The 27,644-nt window shown below is 37.4% G+C and overlaps 1 protein-coding gene across 1 annotated transcript in view; it reads right to left on the bottom strand.

Moving 5' to 3' along the window:
• Positions 1-27,644, bottom strand: part of LOC134790450 (transcription factor Sox-21-B-like) — a 68,692-nt gene that overhangs the window by 30,867 nt on the left and 10,181 nt on the right. The window contains exons 2-3 of the mRNA XM_063761257.1: positions 21,620-21,849; positions 5,036-5,230 (exon numbers count right to left, since the gene is read on the bottom strand). Coding sequence (XP_063617327.1) covers positions 5,036-5,230; positions 21,620-21,849 — 425 coding nt within the window. The remainder of the gene's footprint in view (positions 1-5,035; positions 5,231-21,619; positions 21,850-27,644) is intronic.

Here is a 27,644-nt window from a genome sequence, read left to right as displayed (position 1 = left end):
CATACAACAAACGTGATTTTTGACCGAAGTTAAGCAACGTCGGGCGGGGTCAGTACTTGGATGGGTGACCGTTTTTATTATAGATAATGGTACGGAACCCTTCTTTTGCGAGTCCGACTCGCACTTGGCCGGTTTTATTTTATGCCTGTTAAATACGATGTAACAGTTTGTCATCTACTCAGCTGAAACAGCTTTATAAAGAACATTTGTGCAGCTTCCCATTTAAACACAATTGTAATACAATAAGTTATTGCATAATCGCTACGATAAAGCTCCTTTCAAACCACAAATATTTCATACAATTAAACATTGTACAATTTTCGTACAAAACGCGTGGGCAGGTGTCACCTAGCGGCCGTTTTAGCCCTTTCATTATGTATTGTAAAGGTTTACGATCCCTGTGATACTTTATAAAACATGCCAACTGTTTATTACGGCTTACATTGTTGGACAAATTCGGCTGTACAGGCCAATTCGAACATACACGACATCTAACTGATGTCATTCAGTTATTGTGCTATTCGCTCGTAACTGTCCGTATATGTATTGACGCGGGCGAGACGAACGATATAGTCTACTCGAGAAACTGAAAACGGTGAAAAATAGTGATACTACTCCTAAAAATACGTGTGATACCTCATTAGATTCGTAATCATGCCTAGAAAAATGTATTCGAAGCGTGTAATTAGCACACAAAAAATATCAAAATATATAAACAAAAAAAGGGAGACAAACGTTCATATTTTTTATTTTCGCATTATCTCAAAAAGTATTCATGTTTATGAAACCAAAATTGATATTACAAATGAGGAGGATATTACCAATAAAACATTTCATACTTGCAGAACTGTATCTCTATTATTTATAGGTACTTTTTATTCCACGCTGAACACAGCCATCCGCAATAACTAAATAACTGTTTTTTAATTTTATTTAATAATAACATGATTCAAATATGATTCTGATGTCAGTATACGTTCGAATTGGCCTGTTGTTCTATGTAATCAGAGGGCAGTTAAAGGTTTTTGAGTCTGATTATACTTAGAGCCAAACAATTGAAATTTTTATAAATACCTTTACGTAATTGTTAGAACTTTTACGAGTGCGAAAGCTGGATGATATAGCAAATTTTAGTAAGTCCCTTTCATACCCATGATATATTGTTAAAGCTTTTGGAACAAAACAAATGAGTTTATTAAATATTTTGATTTGAATTTTTTTTTGGGAGAAAGAAATTGGAACGGGTTCCACCGGGACGGAGTGGCCTAGACCTCTAGGGGTTGATGGTGGCTAAAGGCGCCGGTTCGAATCCTATATACCTATACTAATTGGATCTCAATTAATTAGTCCTTTATTCGAATAAAGAGAATATAATTTAGTTCATTTTAAATATAAACAATGGCAAGCCAGCGAACTAAACGATCTATTCTTCGGATGTCATCGGTACTATACATATACTTTAGTTTTAGAGGTACAGAACTACATCACAGCGCTTCGTAAGCTTACGCAATGGCCGGCCATGGCGGTGCTGCGTTTAGATAAGCGGATTGACAGAGCGAGTGGAATGGCGAGTAGTTTAGTTCATAAACCGAGCGCGAGGCGTCAAGACATACGAAATCATTTGCCCAAGTTTCCAGTTTATTTGCCCAAGCCCGTTTCAGTTCTCCTGTGCAGGTCACGTTTTGGAAATGTATTTTTTAAACAACTTAACACTATCATGACTCGAATCGTATATAGTGACTTATCCATGTCTAGTACATCTTCAGCTTAGCTTGTACATTGTTAACAACTTGTCCGCCAGCCTGGCAAGCAACTTGAAAGCACGACGAAGGTAGCAAGGCCGGCGCCCCACTGCTGCGCACGCTACATCCACGGCCCACGTTTTAATACAAACCGTGGGCAAGCCCACGAAATTTTGTATAGGAACGTGGGTCGTGTACATAGCGTGCGCAGCAGTGGGGCGCCGCGCCGGCCTTATGCTACCGCTTCGTCCGCAGAGCAAAGGTAGTGGGCCAGCGATGGTGCGTACGCAACTACGCATCTACATCTACACGTAGCTGGCCCATTCCATAGTGCGTGCTCTCAACCATCGCATGGCCAATTAATTCGCTGGTCCAGCGCTGGGCCATGGTGTAGAGGAAGGAGCCATAACCATCGCATGGTCATCTCGCTGGTCCAGCGCTGGGCCATCGTGTAGAAGAGCCATTAGACTTAATTACTCGCCAACTTGCTTGAAATGTAACTGGAAAGCACTAAAGGCGGCATGCAGCACCGCGTGCCTATCGTTGTTGCAACGAAGTGTTGGTCACGATCTCCGTGACAACGGTTTTTTTATAAATCTAAACACAAACAGCTGTTTTAGACTTAATTACTCGCCAACTTACTTGAAATCTAACTGGAAAGCACTAAAGGCGGCATGCAGCACCGCGTGCCTATCGTTGTTGCAACGAAGTGTTGGTCACGATCTCCGTGACAACGGTATTTTTATAAATCTAAACACAAACAGCTGTTTTTTCGTTTCGATAACGGTATTTCTTATTGCGTGATTCGTAGAGAAATGGGTGCGAATGACATAAAGATAGGTGTGCAACGATTTTGATAGCACACACAGTGCAAGTGTTATTTTTAAACGTCAAACTTCTATTAAATTATAGCGTATAAATAACACTTGCACCGCGTATGCTATCAAAATCGTTGCAAACTTTTCTTGGTCTAACTCTATTTGTTATTCTTGTTTTGATTGGTTTACAAAAAGTATTGTCTGAGAAATGTACACTATTTAATTTAATAATGTAAACGCAAATTTATATGGAACACAGCTGTATTGTTTATTTTACTAGTATGTATAGTTGTATATCAAATGTTTTTATTTCTGAATAGGTATCTAATATGTAGGTAGGTATAATAAAAACAAATGTATACAGGTAGGATGGAGTATACACAAAATTTAATTTCTACGCTACAAAGACTGAAACAAAACAACAATAATTAAATAAATACAATTTGACTATTTGACCGATTTTTCATCTATTTGCAATGCAGTCCGTCTGTCTCAACTCTCAACCCTAAGTCGTAGGTACCCTCTTACGGATTACGTCGATTTTCATAAGATTCCCCCTAACTTCAAGTACCGTAAAGTACCGTCGTGTACTTTCATCTAATACACCACACGCTTTCACTTAACCATTATTACATCGCACTATTAAAAACTCCAACCCCAAATATGAAAAGCGTAGTTTAAGTTTTGCATTTGACAGTTGACAGTTTGTGACAATGGCTAGTGGGGTGCGTCATTCACGCCCTCTGTCGTATTGACAGGCGATTTAAATTATTGAAAGATATTTGAAAGGGTTTCAGGGTTATCCGCGGGTCAACGACTTTTCTCTTTGACCTGCTCTTTAGATGGCTTCCTTTAGATTCGTATTGCATCAGTCAGGTATTCGAGTTTAGTTTACTTCTCAGATGTAGGACTTTCGTTATTTTTGTTATTTATTTTGTAGGTTTCTGAAGAAATTCATAAGTATTAACTCACATTTATAGATGGGTCTAACGCGAAATTTATTCAATTACCTTTATTTACCGACGTTTCGACAAAGGTTTCACTGGTCGTGGTCGCGGCTAACTGATGTCCCAGCAAAAAGGCAAAACAGAGATTTGTGCAACTTATACCGACGAAAAGTGTATGGAAAAGTTTGTGGTAGACATCACATTTTACAAACCACCCACTACACGTAATGTTAATTATTGTTGTGTGTTGTATTATTGTGAGTTAATATGTGTTCAAAACGCGAAAGTTTTAAATATTATAATTCATAAGTAAACATGGACGCTATTTTCAAAGGCAAAATTCCTAATAAGCTTTCAAATATGTAGTTTTTTTTGGATAAGTATAGTACTTTGTAATTGTGCATAAAAACATACTAGGATGACGGATAATCGGAATCGGATTCAGACGGTACCAGCGTTACTGCAGCAGTATTGCAGCGCGACATTACTGCCGACAGCATTGCTGCCGCAACTGTCAAAATTCCGGGCAGCAACATCGATTTTGACATTAATATCGCCCTGCAATACTGCAGCAGGAAAGGTCAAAATAAAACCACCAACGTCGCGTTGCGTATTATATACCTGCATTCTACAAGCATATGTGATTTATGCACATGAAGCATCAGGCCCCTTCTCTGATTGAAAGTCACGTATATACTTTGATTGTATTCCGAAAAAGGGGTAGTCAGATCCAAATACATGGAACGTGCCGTGCATTCAAGATGTACCTATTGATGAATGCTTTTTGGTTGACGAAGCAAATACACGGTACATTCTACAAACGATATTGATTTAAATAAAATACACTAATCTTCAGAACGTTCATGGGTTACATAGCGTTGCTTAACAGAATAGCATTTTGAAACACTTGTAGTTCTGTTATTTCGTAATTTTTAGGCAATTGTATTCAAGTCGATGCTGGATGGAATGTAAGATGGTCAAACAAACTAGCTCTTGTGTCCATAGGCACGTTAGGATACGGTATGGAGTACGAATATCCCTCCTTCCTAAACGTCTTACCGTCGTGGCCTGTACTTGTAGTGAAGAAATTATTTCAAGTGCTTCGCTCACAGACGCTTTCACGATGCTCCGCTTCGCTTAGAAAATAAAGTAGAAAAAAAACACACCAGCTCTGAAAGCGTCCATAGGCACGCTGGGATACGGTATGGAGTACGGATAGCCCTCCTTCCTTAACGTCTTAGGTTACCGTCGTGGCCTGCACTTGTAGTGGGGAAATTATTTCAAGTGCTTCGCTCACAGACGCTTTTACGAAGCTTCGCTTAGAAAATAAAGTAGAAGAAACTCACCAGATCTTCACGCGCCCATAGGCACGCTGGGATACGGTATCGGATATCCCTCCTTCCTTAACGTCTTAGGTTACCGTCGCGGCTTGTACCTACTTACTTTGGAGAAATTATTTCAAGTCTTCGCTCACAGACGCTTTCACGTAGCTTCGCTTCGCCTAGAATAGGAAGTACGAGAAACTCACCAGCTCTCAACGCGTCCATAGGCACACTGGGATACGGTATGGAGTACGGATATCCCTCCTTCCTTAACGTCTTCGGTTTCCGTCGCGGCCTGTACTTGTAGTCAGGATGTTCCTTCATGTGCATAGCTCGGAGACGCTTCGCTTCGTCGATGAACGGCCGCTTCGCGTCTTCGGAGAGAAGCTTCCATTCAGCCCCTGGGAAAGAAAATAATGGATTTGAATCTTCAATTTTTTTTATTAAGAAGGAAAATTGATTGGACTGGTCTTCCAAAAGTTGCAAGTTCGAGTTTTGCCTAAAGAAGTGATTATTCTTTAATATAAAAATGGTAGTTTCGCTTACAGGCAGATAGGGTAGGTACGTAAGTATCTGTGTTCAAAAACTGTGGATTAGAGTTGTGTTTTTTTTAGATTTGTTTCTCGCTCTGGGCTGGGTATGGGCAGTATTGCCAATTATATCTCATTCTGAAAACAAATGAGATCACAAATGCTTAGCTCTTTACAAGGCTTCCCTTTTTACGATTAACTTATATATAAAATGTAACGTGTAATGTAATGTTAGTCATAAGAGACTGGTTGGACGTGGGCAGTACAGAGAAACTAATTCGCATGACTTCAGATTGAATGGCATGTAGACATAAGGTCGCCAACCTCCGGGATGGAGAAGGCACTTAAAGAAGAAGAAGAAGATAAAAAGTAAAATAATGGATTCACGTACAGCTATTAAGTTCATAACAAGAATTTGTAAAAAGAAAATCTCCGGTGTGCTTGAGATCAACATCGAAGATACAAATAGTTCTAGTTCAACTAACTACCTACACTGACAGGCTCAAAATACCAGTAGATGTTAAGTTGAAAACAGAGCCTAAACAATGCTTCAATTAATAGTGAAAAGCTAGAAAATATGCTCTTTAACCTGCACTCGTTGCCGAAGCCGGATGCAAACCTCCGCGTATTTAAATAGCGGCAAATTGCATTTAACTCAAGTGTTCAATATCCGAGAGCCTCTCACACGAAGCCATTACTAACCACTATAACTATTCGCTAATGGGCACATTGGAAACAAAAGAAGGCTGTGCCATTGGCTAAAACAAAAGCATAGTGTTTACAAAGTCAAAAACATTGAGGAAAGGACCAATAGTCTGAAACGTAGAGAAAAACACCAATGGACAGCTACTGTTTACACGCATTGTCATAAGAAATGACGCTATTACTGCACTGCACGACAATTCTGACAACCGACTAGCAGTTGATTATGCCTGACAATGCTACTGTCATAAGCCACCATTATGAAACAAAAACAGAAAAGTAATTTGCTCTAACCATCCCCCATTCCGCCGACAATGGCATTGAATCGATACAACATAATCGAACGCCCGAACGACCCGTCTCCCGGCGCGATTCAAGAGACCAACCCTTTGTCTCCCCCCATTTATGGAAGGCTGTATTCATCGATACCGTGGAGGGGGCCGGCCATTCAAAGAGACAAGACAATCCCGATTCAGGGCAGCACAAAAGCGAAAACAATGTCGCCAACACAGAAAGGAACAATCCGGCTCGGAGGACCATCTCTCGTCTCTCTCACGCTTGTGACTGTTGGTATAAGAGCGACCAGGACGGCAACAACAATGGCGGAAAGCGCCGCCTAATGACGAATTTGCGCTTTTCATTCCGCTACAGAAGTTTTTCCCGTTTCGTCATTATTGTCAATACTTGGGAGGGTAGTCCTTTTGTCGGGGGATGATAAGGATCGTGTACTTAGCGGCATAATGCCCGACACTGTGGTTGGAGATTTTACCAAATGAGATTTCGCTTTTTAATTTCCTTGAAATGGCGTGCGTTTTCAATATTTTTAGCTGGCAGATAAATCGGGCGTAAATGACAGCTGTGATTGTTGCGGGACAGCGTGGCGTTTTAAATTATTGGCTGTATAATTTAAGCATGTTTGCATAGTGACATGTAATACACACACACATCACACATACATCAAGATATTTCCAACGGTATGTTTTTTCGGTAACGGATTTTTGGTGCCATCAATTTACAGGCAGCCAATGCTTATGGTTATTTAGAGGTGTGTATAGAATCTTTGCCACCAAAATTAGGCTCTCCTATCGTAATACACGTCGACATCCAACTTCAACATTTTCGAATAATTTCGATATATGTAATACTGTTTTGTGTAAGAGTGTGTGTGTGTGTGTAAATATTTATTTATTTTATTTATAAATTAGCCTAACATATGTAGGTATATGTTGTATGCGGACAATCAAGAAAACTGCTGCAGAGAAAATACAGAAATCTACATGTGTATACCTACATTATAAAGAACCATGAACTACTTATATTCACATTACTGCATTCGCGTGACGAATTAATGACATCTATTTAAAGTATGCATTTGTATGCAGACTGCGATGGTAAAAACAAATGTTCCTTTTGTGAGCGCCACAATGCGCTTAGAACGACGCAAAGAGCTCTTTGAGGTAGGGTTACCATGCTTTGCGAGGAAACTGTCTTTTGTTTTAATATTTTTCGCATGAATATTTCATGCTTGACTTATAATACCTGTACAGTTGGGGACTTAAATGTTGTTTCATTTGAATGGATTTAGTTGGACAAAGTTTGTTTAGTTGGTTGAGATGGTTAAAAATACAAATCTTCATTGACTATAGAGTGAGCATATAAAATGTGACTTTCCACGGGTAAAGTTATCTTACGGTGGTACAAAATTTACCCAAATATTGTCGTTGAGGTGTGGCTTTCATTTTAAATTTATAGTGCAAAATATTTTAATAAATCTAAGAAAAAACTCAGACAACACCAAAAAGAACATTGGTATTGATACAATTGGTAATACTAGACTATAGTTCGCTTTACGGTACAAATTACTTGTCGTTGATAATTAAAGACAATCCCAAACAAACCTACAACCTCTGGCCACCGTACTTCGTGTATAGCAACTGTCACATTCTGCATCTTTGTCCATCGCCACAATGAGTAATTGTGATGTAAATATGAGTCGACATTGAGTATGCGAATCGAGACAAAGCTGTAGAATGGCTGTTGATTTGTGTTTGTCTGCTGGTGTGTTAGTAAAATGTGAAAAGAGTCATACTATAAAGCATTGCAAAATTTTATACGTTATTCTTAATTTGATTTGACGTGACGTGTAGATGACGCGTGCAATTTTTACTAAAATTACATTTTCCAACTTTCATGCAATATTCAAACTTGGCTACCGCCTGTCTAGATACATTGCTATGTAGAGTTAGACCATGAAAAGTCTGCAGCGATTTTGATAGCCCACGCAGTGCAAGTGTTATTTATACGTCATAATTTCATTGAAGTTTGACGTTTCAAATAACACTTTCACTGCGTTGGCTATCAAAATCGCCAACGCAGTGAAAGAAACTCTAACTACAGAGTACAATGAATTCAGTCAAGTCATGCAAGTTCTTGACTCGTCTAAATGGGGCTTAGTTTAACCCTAAAAACTGTACTTAACCAATTGCGAACTAAGTACCTATGTAGACAAACTCACAATGATTAGGTATCATCCTAAGCTTTGAAAGAACCAAAAAGATGCTTTTCACTTTAACCTATTACTTTCGCAAAAGAAATGCGAGGGCGCAATCCAACGTGCAATGCGTCATAATGCTGAGTTCAAACGAATCCCGAAACAATGTCTCCTTGCATATGCCTTTGACTGTCTGTGCAACCGCTGCAGTTAACGGGGATTCCGTGTTATAAGATTAAATACCTACCATTTCGGTAGCAAACAAGCATACGGCCCGCCTAACGGTGACTGTACACCGTAGCCTATGGACGCCTGCAACAGCAGAGATATTAACATGCGCGTTGCCGACCCTTTAAAAACCTATACTTACACTCCTTTTTTGAAGACCCCCATACTAAAACCAGATAGTAAAAACCAGAATTCAGATTAATCCTCAAAATTGTACCTAAAAATAAATTCGTGGAGTGGTTTGGTTGGTTTAAATGAACTTCTGTAAAAAAAAGGTTGAAAGAGATAAAACTTAGATGGCTGAAGATGAAATAAAATCTGCACACACATAGGTTTAAAATAATAGTTTTCTGTCAAACTGCGTGTATAAGGAGCTCTGCAAAAGTATACCTACATGGTTAATTATAAAATAAACTCCTACAGAATCCTCTGTATTAAAAATATCGATCTTGATTGGTTTAAAATTTCCATAGCAAAATGGTAGTCACCAGAATCTCTCCAATTATTCTAATTCTGTATAAAAGCGGAAAGAAATCTCTTGCTTTTTTTATTGAAACTTAACCTCAATGCTCACTACTTATTTAATAATTTAATATTTAAAACTCTCGCGTTATGAACACATATTACAATGAAACCTGTGTCGAAACTCGAAACGTCGGTAAATAAAAGTAATAAAATAAATTCGCGATAGACCCGTCTATAAATGTGAGTTAACATAATAATATTTTTGATTACTTGTTATAACTTCGCATAATGCTGGCGACGAACTCTTTTCAACTAAATTTAACAAAACTTTTTGTTTGTTCTCACCTTGCTTGTAACAATTATATGCAAGAGTAAAACTTTTAACTGCTATTGTTTTCTTAGGGTAGATTAAAATGGAAAATGGGACCAAAGTTTACATAACTGTTTTACTGTGGTTAAAGTTAGACGGGCTATTGGGGTCCACCATGTAACATACTTCAACAAACTTTAGTTCGCTATAATAATATAATGTTTAAGTTATCTTTGCTTAAATAGTGTTTTATTTGTGTATTACAATTTTAACTAGCGATCCGCCCCGGCTTATTATATGTTAGACCGGGCCGTATCCGGGCCGGAGCTTCCGGAGCTTACTTTTCTAAGACATGACACAGTGATCACGTGAAGCTTTCCATTAGAAAACGATGCGCCAGAAGCTCCGGCCCGAACACGGCCCGGTCTAACGTGTCATCCGTAAACCTTAACAAATTATACACCTAAACCTTCCTCAAGAATAAATCTACTGATAGTTAAAAACCGCATGGAAATCCATTCAGTAGTTTTTGAGTTTATTGCGAACATACAGTCAGACAGACGCGGCGGGGACTTTATTAACCGACTTCAATTTCATAGAAGGAGGAGGTTCTGTATTCGATTGTGGCTATATTTTTTAAGGTGTGGTTACAGTGGTATTTAAAAAAAACATAAAAGCGCAGCCACACCGACAGTGAAAAGGAATCTATTAACATTTAATAAAATCATGACCTAAATAACGTTTCTTACCATTTCAATTTTCCGGGCGGGGGTACGCCCGCCTTCATGCGTCTTTGTGTCACCCCCTAGGGTGGAAAACCCCCTTTTCCACCATTGTCGTATGGCACACGAGCTTTCAGAGTAATGAAGAGCATTTTCGTCCGATTCTGAACACAATGTGCTTTAATACAGCACAGAGAGGCAAGTCCTTTGTTGCGATTTGTATTGTGCCTAACGTGTGTGTATTGTGATGTATGTTTGTTTGTTTTTACGATTGTGCAGACAATGGGTTTGTTGGTAAAAAAGTGCGGATGTAACTGGAGGTATCGATCGTGGGCAAAGTGGGGCCTTTTATGTAGCTTTTGTGGAGGTTGCATGGGAAAACGCTGCAACTATTGGTATTAGGCATTCAATGTTACATAACTGAAATACTAACTCCCTCCTTATTCATAAAACTTTACGCGCCTGATCTAGTTAAATTATGTTTTATCCCTTTCTATCTACAAATACATAAGTCAAAATGACAGATAAAAACAAACGATTATTAGCTAATTGAAGTTTGTAGATTAATACATTCACTTACGTTTTACGACTCGATATATTTTTTGGACATATAGTAGGTAAAAATATGTGATAAGTATTGCATCCCAAAAGCAACAATCTTAGCTTAAAATGGACACATTTTTTCGAATAGCTAAATTGAATAATTTTACGGTTTAGACTCACTTGTTTTTAGTCACTCGCGCGACATGTTTCGCGCGACACACGGCCGTCGTGAACGCTGCTCGCACTGTTAGTGCTTGAGAAAGGAGACCTAGGCTCTCCAAAACATGTCGCGCGAGTGACTAAAAACAAGTGAGTCTAAACCGTAAAATTATTCAATGTTAGTATGTCTCACAACAGTTTAAATTCGATTAATAGCTAAATTGTTGGTAGGTAATAGTAACACCACCTACGTTGATTGTACATGTTAATAAATGGAAATAAATAATTTGTGTTTTTTGTGTTTTATAACTTCTGTTTGCTAACCAACGGTACGTTGCCAACCAACGTCTGGCTTTCAGACAAAGATTATAGTGTTTTTCTCTCATGAAAACAATCCAAGCATGTTTTGAATTTTCTTGAAATATACCTACAGTTCAATTTTTTTTTATCGCAATATAACACTTCAAACTCTCGAGTTTTGTACATATATTATTTATTTAAGGTAAAAACAATGAAATTATATCGCGGTAGACCCGTTTGTGTAATTAAATTATCACAATTCCTAAAATACAAAGTGTTTCATGTTTGATCTAACCCGTCATGTTTTCATTTACACCCGCATTTTACTTTATTCTAGTAAAATCTACGAAATAATTACCGAACACGTGTTTTGGTTATTGGTATTAACTATCAACTAGTTAATTAACGAGTCAATTTGGGTTTAATAGGGGTTTTATAATTACTACGCAACACCCGCTACTTTGTCGTTAAAACGATTTTGACGTGGCTTTGAGCTAATAGCAAAAATGGTTATATAAATCATTTGCCCTTGTGTAAACATTAACTTATGTAACATACATAGAATATAACAACTTAAATATTACGGAGACATGCGAAAACTTCATCGTTTTTCAACTGTTCATGAAAAGCTTTATCAATTTTTAAGGAAGAAAATTCGTTCGATCGTTCGTTACCAACACCTACATAATTATATGTACCTATTTGACACTCTGATTAGATTCTTGTATTAAAAAAAAATTACGTCTACATAAATAGTCCAGGAGCCGACACAAAAAAGTAATAAGTAATTAAACAATCCCACAAGAGACGTTATGTAAGCTCAGTGCACAAGGGCAGATCTGACTGTGCCTTAGTTATGAAATACGCCTTTTTGTGCATACGTACATTTTTCTCCCCTACGGCTGCACGGGGCAGATAAGCCTGCGTAAGTAGGCGACAATGCGGCGGTTTCAAAATAAAAACAGTAATGTCTTTTACAGCGTTTTGTGGCGCGTTTGTGGACAGATATGTAAAGTTGGTTTTTGATCTGTTAGTGCGCAGAAAGTATTAATTGTATTATATTATTAAAGCTCCAGGTCATGTCGTGTGATGGTAGGTACAATTAAATATTTTGCGACTTTGAATTTACTTCTTCGAATATAAATTACATGATGGCTAATATACCTACAAATGTATGCTATTGGAATAAGATAATTCTTACCATGAGAAAGTAAACTAGCTTTTCTTTCGTTTTGTACTATAATACCTCTCTGTAACTAAGTAGTGACGATAACATAATACAATTGTAAACGGCACCGAGTTCTGAACTTTTGCAATAGGCATTCACCGTTGACATTTGCACCTTGCACCTCTCACTTCGTCGACCCATCTAAAAAAAACTAACAATATAGCTGCTGAAATTTATTACAAGCCACAACAGTAGCGTAGCACGTAGACTAAAAAAAGCAAAGAAAAAGCAACAGCGCTCCCGGCCTACCCGAGAAATAGTCAGTCATTCTTTATTATTCAGTAAAATAGTCACTTTAATAGATTCCATGGCAACAATACCTATAGAAGCACAGAAAATATACATTCTTTATAGTTAAAAAGTACCTTTATGGTGGCTTTATACAATTATATACGGTGTTCGTTACAAACGAAAATGGGTATTAAAGTATTTGAAATACATATACGCTTATGACTTTTTTCGCTTGAAACGTTAGCCAGCGAGTTCAGCAGCCAATAGCGAGTTACGGTTCTTTAATTACTCCATCTGTTACAAAAAGTTGAAACAAAAAATGGCTTTAAAAGGGGAAACTGGTCTATGTAAGGAGCGGGGCGAATCGCTGTAAATTGATAGCGGGCATATGTTGTTACGATATCTTTTGAAACATTATAATTTTCAATTTTGTACTTAAGTAGCATAGAATAAAGTTGTTGTTTGCATGTAGTGGGATTCCTTTTTTTTAATAGCCGGATTATGTAATTTTCGTGTGAAGCGACTGGGTGGATAATGTGGTACATATTTAACCGATGACTTGCAGTTTATTTGACTGGATCTTTGACTATGTAATAGCTGTGAAGCTTCTATGCAAATCGTCTTAGAAAAAGGTCAGTGAAGTCATTATAGAAAAAATGTATAAGTAATATAAGTCGGTTATAGCTCCCGGTTCCATCTTAGTTTCATGATTATATACGTACAGCCAGCAAAACTATTAGCTTGGCACTCCTGCATACACATTTGCATGCTGAGGTGCTAAGCTAATAGTTTCGCTGACTGTACATATCTACTTATTGCCAGTGACAAAATATAATTACATATTATCAAGTAAAATATTTACAATGCTTACTACGACTTAATCGTTGTTTTTAATGCAAGAATTTGTTGAAATTAAGAATTATACGAAAGTTAGTCATTATTTTTACGTAAGTATGTAAATTACATATGCGATAAAATTTCTAATGAGTGACAAACAAACATTCACATTAAATAAAATAACATAATATACACATGTTACCTTCATACCATACTCAATCCCCATAACATACCCCAGTCCCCTACAATCATGATTCTACGAAATGCATATTGAAACGTCAAACAAACATACCTACCACCATATACCTATACCTCTAGACCTCTTCAGCCAACTACCGAACTAACTTAAAACGTCACATAAACGTTAGTAAAGTATGGCTTCTTGTAGCTCTTTAAATTAGCAAGGTATTACCTGGAAATGTGTTAAGTGTGAGAGTTGTGAGGGTGCGATTTGCTTTTGTGCGTGTAATTAATATTAAGAGGGAATCCTCCATCTAAGGCGTTATGCGTACAGAATTGAGGGAGCATTAATTGCACTTAATGCTGTTAAAATTTCAAATACATGCACAGAAAGTGTGGTGAACAACGGTTAACCGTATTCTACAAATTGAATACGTATTAGGTCATAGTAAAGAATTTTAACTATAGGGTTCTTATATCATGTGATTCACGAGAACAATCCTTAACTGAAGAAATTCAAAAAATAACTGAACTTAAGTGATTAAGAAATAAATGTTCAATATTCTAAAACCGATTTTGTTGTTACCAACCGACCTGGTGGCCGGTGTAACATAATATCCCAATTTTTGGGTAAGTTGTATTTAACAAAATATGTTATTAGTGTTAATGCAAACATTTCTTTCAGTGTTTAATCATGAAATGCCCCTGTCTTGAATAAAATATGTATTGTAATTTGTTGAAATTTGTTCAGCCAACGAGTTTATAATGATTTTTGAGAGCTTTTATCATAAACACGCCTATCGGTCTACATATCCCATACACACAACTGCCTACCCCGAGAATACAGGCGTGATAGTCGAATGTGTACGTAATCGCTATTACGTAACCTGAGACAGTACGAGGGTGCTCCCCTGTTAATTAATATTAACTGAGCGTTGAAGGTGCATCAGACAGAAAACAAACAGGGGTTTTCATAAGTAGAGGTATAGGACAGCGAGCATGTAGGGAAACATGTTCGATAAATCGATGATGAAATATTTAAAATTTGCTGAGACAAATATTACCGTAAAAATCATAACTGTAAAATTTCTTCATAATTAATTAAAACCTACCTACCCTACTATCTTATTATTCTTTCAATTTTATTTTGTATGTCCTAATTTTTCTAAATTCTTAGTCACCCTACATAGTGTTTCGCGTTTTTCATGAGGTTGAAGTATAAGATATTTTTAGGCGAAGTTTACCTTCTGACAGAATTTAAGTAGGTATGTTATTTTGCATTATTCGTCAAGAATCAACAAGACAGGCCAGTAGGGTGTCCATACATTAGGACCAAAATTCGGTTTTAATTATGGAATACGGAATTGTGGTTTAGGCTAGCTTTTATGTTTACAAACGGCGATACTATCATGAGAAAGTAACATCTAACGAAGACATTGTGTGTACCTATTCTACAGGCACAGGCCTGGATAATTTTGAATTGAAGTCGTCCGATGGTCTTATATTATGATGATAAGAAAATGTTATACGATTATGACAGTGTTTGCATATTCCAACCGTAAGTATAGATTTGCCCTGCTATTTCGGTGCCACCTTTTCACAGTTTAGCTCAAAGAAAATTGAAAAAAATACCCTTTTTCCTTTCGCTCCCCATCCTCGCGCCCCGTATGTCACACACCAGCAAAAACGTTCCATTGTACACCTACAGCATTTCGATTGATTCCGTAAACAAAACCGTTTTGTTCGTCGATTTATTAGTGCCGAACACATAGTTACACCCTTATTGCACGGTAACAACGGTGGTTTTCGAATGGCATTTTAAACTTCGTAGATACGTATTGACAGGTGGACAGATGTGAGGGTGTACGGTCTCTGGAGTGTACTATTGTTTTTATTGACAATAAACTGAGGTAATTTGGAGTGCGTTTGATATCCTGTTATTATGCTGTCTTGTTTGAATTATTATTCGGTTTAATAATCAAGTACGCTCCGATTGGTTAGTACCAAAAGAACAGAACTGAATTAATATTAGTGATATTCTGTTTGGTCATCAGTGTTAACTTATTGTGATGAGACAGTGTTTGAAGTTACAGAAATAATTAGGTCATTAAACTTTATTTTTGAAATTTTTGTGTTATTTCTACTCAAAATAGAATCACGAGCTCTTTCGATCCTAATAGGTGAAAAAAGGTGTCCCATGATTTTTTTTTCCATTCCGTTACAGTTTTCGTAGACTTTGTATTACGTTAAGGGAATGGAAGGAACGAAAATGGATGGAAACTTTTGGGACATCGCACAACCTGTAAGAGCAAAATGTGTATAAAGTGTACAAAGCATTTCTCGTATCCTTCAAGCGGAGAACAAATTCATCCAACTCTTGAAAGCCATGAATAAATTATTTGTATGTTTGTATGGGACAATACGGTCCACTTTTAAACGCACCATTGTCACCCTACTCGCGGAAGCAACTGTTACTGACTGTTTTCCGATGACGGTGACAGCCCTTTTTGTAGGAGACGGGACGGTTTCACGTTGGATTATGTTTACATAAGGAAGGTTAGGAAGATAAATATTCCTATTTTTAGAACTCTGTACAGTCGCGATCACATATATCGGAGCTGCCGAGGTGCTTACAAATATCTGAACACGCACTCTAATGGCTCCTCTACACGATGGGCCAACGCCGGCCACTCCAAGGGACGCAGCTATGCGGTAGAATGAGATAGCAATATCACTTGCTCCCTCTAACGCATAAATGCGTCCCTTGGATTGGCCGACGTTGGCCCATCGTGTAGAGGAGCCATAACGCCTTATAGAGGCGTGTTCAGATATTTGTGAGCACCTCGGCCGTTCCGATATATCTGATAGCGACTGTATTTACCTGTAACGACACTGATGAAGACATTATTCGCGCTTGTGGACTTCAGGAAATATCTAGTCGTAATGGCGATATTGATAAACTAAAAAACTAAAATGCGGAACCTATATGTCTTAAGATGAGAGGGGACGACATCACGTGACCACTTCTCCAAACAATATACAGGGAGGAAAATAGGAACTACATTTGTATAAAAAAACGATCATCCACTATGAAGAAAAACAACAAGAAAACACGCGCCAACCAAAACCACAAAACAAAACAAAACAAAATGGCGACGTCACCAGCAGGATGCGTTTATTTTGTCATTGCGTCTCACACAAGCACAGTATACAGTTCCAAAATAAGAATACACCTACGACAAAGTGTCGGAAAATAGGACAACCTAATACCTAGCCTACCGCGAACCACATTCGACGTGTAACCTCTCTGTCGCACTTGTAAATTCGTAAGTAAGGGAGGCAACACGTCGAACGTGGTTCGCGGAAGGCCCTCTTGGCAGATTTCCGATTTCAAATTCAAATAATTTTTGAACGAAAACTGCGATGGAGACGCGGGGTAGTGTTTTAGTTTCGTTATTGCGGATTGATTAAGATAGCATTTGGCAAGACGCTGCTGAGACCCGGCTGCCGCGACCGACCGCCGCCGCCGAACGTGGCAGTTGGGCGGCGCCTCCGAAAGCATTCGGATAGGCGCGACCGGGCGGCGACTGCCGACTGCCACGTGCAATAGTCACGCAGGAGTCAGTGCTAGCAGTTGTGCGATTCAGTTGCGTATTATTTAAAATAACGATGCATATGTCTGACAATTTAAATATACGAAAGCGGAAACTTGTGGAACAACTGCTTCAGGACGAAGAAGAAGATGATGAAATAATGATGATTTTAATTTCATCAAAGAGGAGTAGAATCGATTCATTGTATACGTCCAGAGCTGATGAAGGCAGTTATCAGATAAGCTCCACTAAATACTCGTCGTTTTCTTCGCAAGACGCCATTTTTGTGACCGATACGAGTTGGGCAGCGCTGCCGTACCGCTACCGTACCGCTCTGCAGCCTGGGTCGGACGGTGTCATACAAATCCCTATAAAGCGGTGCGGCGACTGCCGGGCGGCGACTGCCGGGCAGCCGCTGCCGGGTCGCGGCAGCCTCTTGTCGACGCATACCTTTAGTGACAATGGATAGCTGACCAGCAGAGCAGCGTGCATATGTTATGGAGGCTTGTAAATCATACCAATGGATTTACGCCAGGCATAAGTTCTGCATTAATTCCAGAATATGCGGTAAAAGTCGGAGAAGTGCGTTCACAGCAAGGGTAATTTTCAAACCATGACATCCGCATCTTCTTTTCATTATAACTTAGTTGATTGGTATAGTTGATTCGTTTTCTTTTGCCACGCGAAATTGTTTATTGTCTTCTACTCCTAGAGCTTTCTAGCACAGTTCGCAATATATTGTTTCACTTGTTACAATCATTCTTATCATTGAAGCGAAAAGCTATGTAACTCTGACACCGACAGTAGCTGGAAAACAGCCAACCAATCTTCACAAAACATTTTATACTCCTTCGCTCCCACTATACTTTGACTTCCAGATTCATTGCAACAATGTGCGAATAGAGGTCTGAATTAAATTGGTCATGTTCAGTAACTTAGTGAATTTTAAAGGCTTTTTGGTTGTTGATTAATTCGGTGGCCGTCCCCCGCTGGGCTCACGGTTGATTGCGCTCACTTTTTGTGATTCAAGTGTTTTTATCGGTTTAAAATTTTCAAAAGCTCTCGAGTCATAATTTAAGGTTGAAGGCAGGTTACAGAATGTTTTCTTATAGAATGCCGGATGATAAGTTCGTGGTGTTTATTTATTTTAATTAAATGCGGATCTGAAGAGATATATAAACAAAGTTAAATACAAACTAATGGAGGCCAATTACTTTGATTTTATTATATTATTTGCATAGGCAATTAGGCAGTAGGCATTCTGATAATTTTACAAAACGTATAACCTTTAATTTTGGATTAACTATACGTGTATGTACCTATATTCATTTGCCTATTTATCATATATATATACCTTTCACAGTATCTATATTATTGTATAAACATTCTTAATTTATCAAAAACAAGCTGTATCATGATATTTTCATACCTATCAAACGAATGTTTCGTTCTTCAAGAAATAGTCATATCATATTACCTAACGACAAAAAAAAAATCTGAAATAGGTTCCCTGTTATAAACAAAATATTCACCGGTCAAATCTGATTATTAAATATGAAAAAAACCTTCCCTAATGATCGCAAATTCTGCCTTTACGCACGTTTTGTTTCCATAAACTCCACAAATTGCCACACATTAAAGAACCCAAAAACCATAAACAGACCCAAATTAAGACGCTCGCTATATAAATAACCTGCAAATTTGTGTTTCCGACACATTTGCATACAAATAATGGTTCTTGACGCGAATTTAAACATTTACTTAAGGTAAATATGGATAAATTGGACGGCGTATCGCAGGGAGCAGATATAATCTTACTAAAAAGTTGTTGAAAATCTGCAAATTTTTTTACTTAACTTTAAAATGTCTCCAACATTTTGTCTCATAAGTACCAATAAATGTAAAGACAAATGAATTTCAATTGCATTTCAGATTTGACTGACGTTTATGTACCTATCGGCGCGATTCGGGAAATGAATTAGAGATTCACTAGATATGAAATAGTAAAGATATTTATCTTTACTAGTGAATCTCTATTTCGTTTCTCGAATCGCGCCGTATGTCTTATGTAAAAGTATAACCTCATAAGAGGTTATAAAGTATGAGTTTATTATTGCTACCTACCTACTTCCGGACTCCGTCATCATCAAACCAACACAGCAATGCTAATAAAACTAAGTAAATACTTCAAGTGTCAAACTTGAACTCAATTGTACCAGAAAGTTTATTTAACTTATAAGATTTGTACGAAACAGACCGGGTGACACATAGCGCACATGCACAAGTGAAGACGAAGACAAAATAAATAACAGCTTGTAAAAAGTAGCACCAACTATTTTATAGTGCCTGAGTACTCATGTACAGTTTTAACATTTTAACCGACATTTTTTTTCCATAAATTGACAACGGGAAGGAACTATTTAGTAACACGGTTCACCGCCATGTTTCAAGAGCTTTTTAGTTAACCGGTTATACTATTTATACTTAGGTAGGGGTCGTTTTGGACCCCACTGAATCAAAATTGCAAAAATTCCAAATGGAAAATTTCCGAAGATTCTCATATTTTGGTATGGGGAACGGATTTTCCATTTTTAATCTTAATTTTAATTGAAACTTTTTCTATTTTAATGTGAAATTATTTTGACAGAAGTTTCATAATTATTCAAAGTTTTAGGAAACCTAACATACACATTTGTATTTCTATGCATATCCGGGTTACGTCAAACATATTTCACACTTAATCATTCACTTGTGCATACCAAGACCAAGACAACTAATTAAACCAAATCATTCACTCACAGATCCGCTCAGAGCGGTGAATGGTCAATTTGCAATCAAATGAGCCCCTTTACACCGAGCAATCTCAGGTGCTTTCCATCACAATACATCGGGAGATAAGATCAAGGGCGAAGGATCAGCTTGATGGAAGAATAAGACAATGCCTTTGGCTGTTGCTATTAACTTAAGATTCACTTAGATGAGCTTCTAACATTGTTTAGGTGATGTTTGCATTGTAGCGGCCAAGTTAAGATGCGTCAGTATTGTCAAGGCGAAGTGGATGTTTGGATATTTTTATGTTTTTTCTGGATTAGTCATCAGGTCATTAAAACTCCTTATCATCATGTAAACCAAGAAATCCATAGTAGTTTGTGTTACAAGGGATCAAAATGATATATTTCCGTCAAGGGCGTACATTGAATCCTGAATGAAGCGATGGATTCTAAAGTAGAATCCTGTGCGTAATGAGGGATTCAAGTGTTAACCCAAGACGAAATAATTTTGATACCGTGTGACACATACTGCTTTTCACATCAACTATGAGGAAAATTTTAATTTTTAACTAGCAGAAACGTCTGCGAACGATGCTATTAAGCTTAGAATAAATTTAAAAGTGGAAAAATTACTGTCTTGGGTGAGACCTGAACTCACGACCCCTGGATTACCCAAGACAGTATTTTTTCCACTTTTAAATTTATTCTAAGTTTATGAGGAAAATGTTATGTTCCAAAATATGTATTATATGACCAAAAAAAATAGTATGCAAGAAAGAAAAAATCGTGTCCTAGAACAGAAAAGTACAACTTTGATCTCTCCTAGCAGGGAAGAAAAGTGCCACTTTGATCCCTCCTAGCGGGGAAGAAAAAGCTCTTTTTCGAATAGGTGATGTGAAAAATATTGTACACCCTTGGAACTTCTCTTCCCTCCTATTCCAACGATGTTTTCCAACACTTCTTTCAGTTCTTTTCCTTCTTTTATTTTTCTGTGAATTGCCAACTCATACTGCTTATATGGGAAAAACAGGTCATGCATCCAATTTGTAGTTTGTATTCCAAAATCTTAACCCTCCCATTAGTTTTTACTATTATTTTCAAGCTTTGTAATCAACTTGACATTGACATTTTAATTTTTTTTTGATGTTAGTCAGTCTAGTTAAAGACATACTTTTGTCAGTTTATCATCCGTTTACCAGAATCTTACTGCCCCATCAGTTTTTGCTGTTTTAATCTTCACCTTGTGCTACTAGACTATGACATTTCTTTCTTATTCTTTGTCAAAAAATTTAATATCTGTAAAGGGACCTACTATATCTAAAACTAATCACCAGATCCGCACGGCTCTTGACTCCACAGCTCACATGGCTCTCCACACCGCCAAGGACAGAACCAGATGGAGAAAGATCGTGAGAGAGAAAGTGATTCAAAAGGGAGGTCACGACCCTCAATACTGAGGATTACGGCGCAAGGAGGAGGATATCTAAAACTAAAACTCACCTAATCTCTTTGAGATCTCAGAATTGTGCATCTTAGGGTTGTCCTGGGCGATCTTCCGCCGCTGCAGCCTGCTCCACACCATGAACGCGTTCATGGGTCTCTTGATGTGCTCCTCTGGGGACTTCTTCTGACCAATCATGGGCATGGAGCCGATGGAGCCCATGGACATGCTCATGGGGAAGCCCATGGAGCCGCCGAAGCTGGCTCGGTCGCACATCGCACCAGCGGCACTGGGGGGAAAAGCATAGCGTTAGAATTTATTTGGCGGGTTGCATTACTTACATATATGGACCTTTATTGGCATTATCGCTCCATGATTTAGACAAATCCATACAGTTCCATCCAAAAATAGTTCATCGCAAAAAAAAACTCTACAGACATCTAGAGATTTATGTTCGACAGGCAAAAAGCCAATGAAAAATGTCAATGAACATCCGTACGTAATGCAGATACTGAGGGCCTACGTTTGACATGTTGCCCTATGTCGCACTTGTACATTCGTACGTAAGTGTGACAGGGAGGCAACACATCGAAAATGGTTCGCGGTAGGCCCTCTGTTCTCTGTATAAACCAGGATTTAAACTCACGGTCCTCACAAGCTTTACTACAATGCTTGTTCGACCAGTAGCTAAATTAATACATTATTTACACAAAATCATTCCCATTCCATCTCCAACAAAATCAAACCACTAACAAACCTCGGGATAGACCTAAATTAAATACTTCCAAATTACAAAACGACATATGTGCCCTACAACCGCCATAATTATTCGCCATTTTGACATAACACGTTAGAACCTGTATTACAGGAACAAAACCGCATTTAATTACCCCTCAAATTTGCATTAACGTTCAACAAATCATCGCGGAAAAGTAAATTAATGTCCTATTTCTAGCCCGGTGTAAAACATGTGCAGGAATTAGTGAAGTGCCGCAACAGTTTTCACATTCCCGGGAATACAGACACTGATAACGACAATATTGCTGGCAATGTAAGCAATAAGGTTACTTAGGAAAATGTTTAACATATAGGTAATATATATACATCACTCATCAGTATCACTTATTATAATAATATGTACATATTATTATAATAAGTGATACTGATGAGTGATGTATAATTATTGGTGCAATGAAGAATATTTACTTACTTACTTAATGATAATAAATGATTCTAGTTTATAAATGATTCATGTTTTTTTTTAAGTTTTATAGGAGGAATTGGAGATGACTTCAAAAATTAAAACTAGTATTACAAAATAAAACATGTATTAATTTAAAAATAATATCTCGGTATGTTTACCCTAATAGGATGTTATTGCGCTATCCACTTTGTTTCTGTATGTTCTTAGTACATATTCAAATAGTAAACCCTTTCCCTTCGCTTTGGAAAGCAATGTAAACAAGAAAGTCTACATATCTGACACAAAAACTGTTCCAAGATTGATGTAAACACATATGGTTTTTCTCCAAACTGAAATTGCAATTGGCACGTGACGATCATTCCCACTCCAACCAATATTGCCAGCAACTGACGTTCGCAGCGCGAGCAATGCAAAAGAGAGGGCGCAATATTGTCGGCAACCTTCCCAGTTCGGGCAATATTCCCTACAACGGTACGTCTCTATCCGGGATAATTTGTCAGGGTAAAATAGGATTTGCTAGTCACTTGCATTTAGTTGGAAATGTAGTTGGATTCTAATAAGATGGGGTTATTAGTTCATTTATAATAGAATTGGTTCAGAGTGTGTTGAATTCTGTAGGATGTGGTAAGTACAGCCAGCATCAACGCGCCAAAAGTATCTACCCTGAAATTACTTTCCAAAAATACACGGTGGCTAAAAAATAAGTGCATTTCCGTTGCCAGGGAGGTTTTGGGATTATACTGATCAACTTTTACTATGGGACCAACCCAGAAATCGCGAAAAAAAAATTTACCCTCCCATAGAAAATGGGCCAGACCAGCCAAAATGTATGAAACAGCCAAATTTTTCCCATAGTAAAAGTTGCTCATCATAATCCCAAAACCTCCCTGGCAAGGGGAATGCAGTTTATTTTTTAGCCACTCTGTAGATAAATGTCTACAGTCCGCGTTAAAACTGTATATTACAGATTAATTGTTGTACATAATATAGGTCTATATCTTTGTCTGTTCAGCTGTTAAAGAATATATACCTACCTACTTTTAGCTTTTACATAATAAGAAAATGTAACAAAATCAAACAAAGGGACGTACCATACCTGTGGTCATATCTACATCGGATTGTGTAAAAATATTTTCTATAATGTCAATATCCAGATAGGAAAATGGGGATTAGGTTTGTATGGAATCTTAATTGTTTATAAATACATATTTTCAATTACGAAATGAATAATATTAATACAAATAATTTGATATAAAGTGTGCCCAATAAGTAATAAATAACCTACATGTACAATACAAGGTACGAATACAACTCACAATAAATCACTTTGCAAACGTCATAAATCCAGCTAATTGTCGCGAAATACCTTCCAGAGGGTCTTGAGACTCCCAATTAAAAACAACTTGGACCCCCCAGCTCCATATTAATATTTTCCACCTTTATGAACGATATAATTGTCGCTAGTATTAAAAGTTACAATATTCCCCCCAAAAAGACGTAACTCGAAAAAACTGCAATTTAAATTGTACTTTACTACCATACAGATAAGGTTGAAAATGTAATTAAACTGTTGCGAAATGCGACGTTTTTTAATTAATTTGAACACGTGGATTATCGTATAGGGTACGAGTACCTATTCGGGAGATATTAATTTTTAACATAAGGGATAACGAGTTTGCGTCAATTATTGAGAATGAGTATGTTAATACGAGTGACATAAATAAAACATGTTTTGGTTCAATGTAATTATGTATTAAGGTAATGCACGTGTCACGAATTGGCGATGTCATGCTTTATTATATTAATAAGCCATTTAATATAAATAGTTGCTCTATTATTATTAAGGTTTAATAGCGGAGCGGGTCGTGGGTTCAATAATTGACTGGCGCTTACTTTTGTACTTACTAGGAAATAAGTACATAATTGAGTTGTTTCCTCGTGTTGGCTGTGATTTTGAATGATAAATATTGAATACCGCTCATTTCAGTTTGATTTGTAAAGTTTTACAGTTAGTATTTTCCTCGCGTTGGTGTGGTGAAAAAAATTGTATTCACTCTGTGGCAAAGTGTCTTGAACCCCTCGCTACGCTCGTTCAATTAATTTTGGAATATTTCGCTTGCTCGGGTATGAATCGCACGACGGGTTAAACAACAAGTTGGCCCCCTTGTAAAACAAAAAAGAAATAACTATTTAATTGTTCTTCGGTAAAAAAAACGGGAGGAAACTTGCATAAGCTTTTGTGAAAATTTAGCGATTTAGGAATCATAGGCACTCGGTATAGCGACATCTAACGGGCAATTTAGGTACTAAACTAACTTTTCCCCAGACTCAGGACAATTCGAACGTATACACTGCAGCACACTGATATCATAATGATAGGTATTTGAATCATGTCATAGAGAAATAAAGTAAGAATAGTGTGCTCACTCCATACATAAGTTTTGGTACCAAAACGAGTATTATTTTCGCTGTGGACATCTAGTATATCTAGTGGAATTATCAGTATAGTACTTGATATTGTACTAGAATTCTCTAGTGTCGCGACTCACGAAAATTGTATTGAACAACAATTTACAACTAATATTAAAAGCATAAGTAGTTGAAAATAGAGTTCCGGTTAATCCGGTTATAATTATTTGAAATTTTGCTGAAAATTATTTTCAGTCGTCGGAACATCTGTTGTCAAGTAGCAATACTGATAATTCCGCTCCTCGGTGCTAGATGTCGACTACGAAAATAATAGTCGTTTTGGTACTAAAACTGATGTATGGAGTGAGCACGCAATGTATTTTTTTTTTCTTTGATCATGGTTATTTCGTTATCGTGCGTCTCGCCCGCGCCAATACATGTTCGGATAAGTACGAGCGAAATGCACGATAACTGTTGTCAATGTCATTCTGAGGGCCTACCATGAACCACGTTCGGCGTGTTGCCTCTCTGTCGCACTTGTAAATTCGTACTTAAGTGTGACAGGGAGGCAACACGTCGAACGTGGTTCCCGGTAGGCCATCTGATCAGTGTAAGTACGTTCGAATTGGCCTGACTGCCTTCGATCGCCGGTAGCCGACCGACAAATATTGACTCACGTCACGACAAACATGCCTCATTCCTTCTCAGAATGGCCGACTAAAACTTATTAGCTAAGTTCTCTATTCTGTGGTTAAAGTATTTCACGGTGTTCGGAGATAAGCCAATGAACACAGTAAGGATAATTATGTATTAATTTAAAAAAAAAACAACGGGTTGCACTCCGGGAGTGCCGGCAGAAGTAAAAACTCAACGACATTGTAACTCAAAATATTAATACCAGCGCCATCTAGTGCTAAATGTCTGCAGCACTATGTATAATTGAGGCTAACGCCATCTAGCGTTATTTCGTCGCATTACTTGAAACCCGTAAGCACATCACTGTGAGTACTTTGGTACTACAGTTATATTAATACCAGTTTGAGGGAAACTCACTAGACTAGATGGCATTTAAATCAAAAATGGAAAACACAATGACATACAATTTTCCTAGGCATTGATGTAGACCAGTATTTAAATTGGAAACAACAAATCGACGTAGTTTCCACTAAAATTAATAAATTTATTTATGCCATAAAAAAACTGAAGCGAATGACTTCAGACAAAACTGCGCTACTCGTTTATCATAGCTATGTTGCTTCTGCACTTCGTTATGGAATAGTATTATGGGGTAATGGCACAAATGTAAAACAAGCTTTCATAGCACAAAAAAAATGTGTTAGGGCTATAGCGGGGGTCAAGTGGTCAGAGTCATGTAGGCCGTTGTTTAAACAGTATGGAATCCTGACAGTTCCGAGCTTATACATCTTAGAGATATGTAAATTCGTTAAATGCAATTTAGAATTATTTGATCAGAAATGTAACATTGGAAAGCGCACAGTCACACATAAAGCTTTAGTAGTCCCAAAATGTAAATTAGAAGTGAGTAAGAAAAATTGCTACTACATGGCTGTTCGTATTTATAATGCACTTCCTATGTCATGGACAGAGTTGCCAAACAACAATTTTTTTTCCAAGTTAAGATCCTTTCTCCTAACTGAATGTTTTTACAATATCAATGATTTTTTTCTCAAGATAGAACAATTCTAACGCTTGACATGTGAATGATACCTATCTTATGAATATTGACCTTAATAACAATGTAAATTATAATAATATTTAATTGACATAGTAATTAATAATATAGCTAGTAGGTAATAAACAATAATGCTGCTTTATAATATTATGATTGTAGGGTTGAATAGTTTTTTTTTTTATATTATATGTATTTTGTACCTTAGACATTTTTTAGTTTAATCTTAAGGTTATTTGAACTGTACTATATGTATTTTAGGAATAAGGACATTGTATACCGTAAACCGGTTGATTGTGACACTCTCTAATCAAATAATATTGTAACATCTGTATACTGACATTGCACAATCTGACAATAAATGATTACTTACTACTTACTTACTTATTGTCCGTCAGACGTGACGTCACGCAAGCGCCCTGCGCCGCCTAAACGAAACAGCAAGCTCGGGCATACATTTTCGCCGCGCGGTAGAAATAGAGGGTTACGCCTTACGCTGTCTCGAGTTTAACATTTTTTCCCCACCTCAAAAAGTGCATAGGGCCGCTAAAGAAGTTTTGACTTCAAAAAACCCATACTATTCAAACTGCTGGATCGATTTTTATCAAACATAGAAATTCTAATAAAAAAATTGGGCAGATACCTAAGGATGTTACATTTAGAACATATTTTGATAAAGTTATAGGTCTCTCTTATTTGTCGTTATACTCTTTGCAGAGTGTCGTACGATTTCTCGCCATTTTCCGCAGTTGGAAAGTCATAGGTACTTATTTAAAAATAT

Source organism: Cydia splendana, chromosome 5 (assembly GCF_910591565.1).
Source record: "Cydia splendana chromosome 5, ilCydSple1.2, whole genome shotgun sequence".
Classification (NCBI taxonomy): domain Eukaryota; kingdom Metazoa; phylum Arthropoda; class Insecta; order Lepidoptera; family Tortricidae; genus Cydia; species Cydia splendana.
This window is presented reverse-complemented; position numbering and strand designations above follow the sequence as displayed.